The sequence below is a fragment of the Neophocaena asiaeorientalis genome, unplaced genomic scaffold, assembly GCF_003031525.2.
Source record: "Neophocaena asiaeorientalis asiaeorientalis breed wild unplaced genomic scaffold, Neophocaena_asiaeorientalis_V1.1 scaffold1189, whole genome shotgun sequence".
Lineage (NCBI taxonomy): Eukaryota > Metazoa > Chordata > Mammalia > Artiodactyla > Phocoenidae > Neophocaena > Neophocaena asiaeorientalis.
Window position 1 is genome coordinate 162,847 of NW_020175540.1, and position 2,868 is coordinate 165,714.

Below are 2,868 nucleotides of genomic sequence, written 5' to 3' on the forward strand. Positions count from 1 at the left end.
GCCTGGCTGAGGGACCTGGGAGAGGAGGGTGTTCACTTGGGGCCTCGGAGGTTGAGAGGTGGGGTCTTACACCGACTCTTTCCTAGTGCCTTGACTCAGCTTTTATTGCTTTCACAGATCCACCTCCGACCCTTAAGCCAGAGACTCAGGTGAGGTTTCCCATTCTTTTGCAGCCCAGTATTACTGCAGGATCTCCTGCTCCTTCTCTCCCTCTCCCACTTTTTCCAGATTTCTCACTCCAGGGACTATGCTTTTGGGAATGTCCCTCGCAAACTGTGTGCTACATATTTTTTTCCTTTCAGCCACCAGAGAAACGACGGAGAACAATTGAGGATTTCAACAAATTCTGCAGTTTTGTTTTGGCCTATGCTGGTTACATCCCCCCTAGCAAGGAGGTAGGGACAGGAGGACAACTGACTGGAGGGTGGTGTCCTAGGGTTGTAGAGGGGCTCTTGAGCTTATGAGACTGTGTTACGTTGTAGGCAAAGCCTAGAAATTATATGTAAGACTAGGGAAATGGAAATTTTGGTGGGAAAACTAGTATCTGGAGTGGGGGTGGGACTAATAGATAGGTGGTTTGAGTGCAATAATGGTTTTGGGGTGCTCTAAATGGAAAGTGCTTTTGGATAAAAACTTTAGGAACTGAAAATGGTAACAAATGAGGCTGTTCAGAAAGAGCTAGAGAAAAATGGCTCTGGTCTGGGGGATGCTGTGTTGTGAAGGCAGTGGGCATTGGGGAAATGGTTAGAATTTGAGGTCAGGGGTAACATGGAAGTGTTCAAGAGGAGATGCTGATGGGAATTGGGGTGGGGATAAGTTTTCTGAATACAGTAAGATTTAGTGGTTTTGGCCAGATATTTTGGTCTTTTAAGTTGGATGTGTATAGGGGCTGAGATGACCCTGGGCCCTTTGCTGATCCTGGTCTCTTCTCCCCTTTAAGGAAAATGACTGGCCAGCCTCCGGCTCCAGCTCTCCATTGCGAGGTGAGAGTGCGGCAGACAGCGATGGCTGGGACTCAGCCCCCTCAGATCTCAGAACCATCCAGACCTTTGTTAAGAAAGCAAAGTCATCCAAGAGAAGGGCAGCTCAAGCAGGTCCCACCCAGCCAGGACCCCCAAGGTCCACTTTCCCTCGTCTGCAGGCCCCTGATAGTGCCACCCTGCTTGAGAAGATGAAACTCAAGGACTCTCTCTTTGATCTAGATGGGCCCAAAATGGCATCTCCACTGTCCCCCACATCCCTGACACATGCCTCCCGGCCCCCTGCTGCTCTCACCCCAGTGCCCCTTTCCCAGGGGGATCTCTCCCAGCCTCCTCGAAAGAAGGACCGAAAGAACCGCAAGTTGGGGCCAGGAGGGGGGACAGGCTTTGGGGTGCTTCGGAGGCCTCGGCCAGCCCCTGGGGATGGGGAAAAGAGGTCTCGAATCAAGAAGAGCAAGAAGCGGAAGTTGAAAAAGGCAGAGCGGGGGGATAGACTCCCACCTCCTGGGCCTCCCCGGGCACCCCCCAGCGATACAGACTCTGAAGAGGAAGAGGAGGAAGAAGAGGAAGAAGAGGAGGAGGAAGAGATGGCAGCAGTGGTAGGAGGGGAAGCCCCAGCCCCTGTGCTGCCAACACCTCCTGAGGCTCCTAGGCCCCCTGCCACAGTGCACCCTGAAGGAGTACCTCCCACTGACAGTGAAAGCAAGGACGTGGGCAGCACTGAAACAAGCCAAGATGGAGATGCCAGCTCCAGTGAAGGCGAGATGCGGGTCATGGATGAGGACATCATGGTAGAATCAGGTGAGAAGTTTGGGGCTGCCCAGGGGTAGCTGGGTTGATGGGTTTGGGGGTATTGTGGATCTAAGAGCTCCAGCAGAACACCAAACAAACCTTCTTTTCCCCAGGTGATGACTCATGGGATCTGATCACGTGTTACTGCCGAAAGCCCTTTGCAGGCCGGCCCATGATTGAGTGCAGCCTGTGTGGAACGTGGATCCACCTCTCCTGTGCTAAGATTAAGAAGACCAATGTCCCTGATTTCTTTTATTGCCAGAAATGCAAGGAACTGCGGCCAGAGGCCCGACGGTTAGCGGGGCCTCCGAAATCTGGAGAGCCCTGACATATGCCATCTCTAGGCTGGAACTTCGAATGGCAACGTGACTTGGGAACTGAGCCTCAGGGTCATCAGCCTGTCCCCCGGAGCTGGGATGTTATCCCACTTCAAGGCAGAAATTCCCAAGGGAGGCTGGTTTGGAAATGAGTGATGTTCCTATCGTACCCTTCCTTCCCATCTTGTGGACTTGAACTCGGACCTATTGCAGTTGGGGGTGGGAAGCTGTCTGGGTTCCTAGACACTTAAGCTCTGTCCCTTGGACCTGCCACCGCTCACTTCCTGGGCCAGGGTTGGAATTGGGATGGAGTGGGACGGTTGTCTATAAAACTCTAGTGTAAATATAGCACTCCCCTCCCTCATTTTTTTCTTTATCTCACTCCCCATTTATTCTACACCGGTTGTATTTTTAATTTTGGACTTCACCTTTTGAGTATGGCAGCTCAGAGATGGAGTACCAACCAGAGCTTGGCCGAGTGAGGAAGGAAAACAGAAAGGTGACGATGTTCTCACTCACCTCTTTTGTTTTTAATAATATAGGCCAGCTGTTTGTACAGACAGCCTTCGTGTTGTAAATAAAGTAGAGTGGGCTCTTTTGTGTTTATAGCCCTCACTGACTGTCCTGCTTGGGAGGGAGGCTTTGGAAAAGCTGGCTGGAGGTGGGGCTGAAACTCACCTCTCTTAAAAGTCCAAGCTGAAAATGGCCTGGCGCTGCGCCTTTTCCACCAACCCTAGGACCTCCATTGGCTTTGCCCCACCTCACCCCCCAGTCAAGGA

At 52.0% G+C, this 2,868-nt stretch overlaps 1 protein-coding gene across 1 annotated transcript in view; it reads left to right on the forward strand.

The window, feature by feature from the left end:
- Positions 1-2,697, forward strand: part of PHF23 (PHD finger protein 23) — a 3,468-nt gene extending 771 nt beyond the window's left edge. The window contains exons 2-5 of the mRNA XM_024731388.1: positions 118-149; positions 303-395; positions 941-1,781; positions 1,886-2,697. Of these exons, the coding sequence (XP_024587156.1) occupies positions 118-149; positions 303-395; positions 941-1,781; positions 1,886-2,100 (1,181 nt within the window). The 3' untranslated portion in view covers positions 2,101-2,697. The remainder of the gene's footprint in view (positions 1-117; positions 150-302; positions 396-940; positions 1,782-1,885) is intronic.
- The last annotated feature ends 171 nt before the right edge of the window (positions 2,698-2,868 follow it).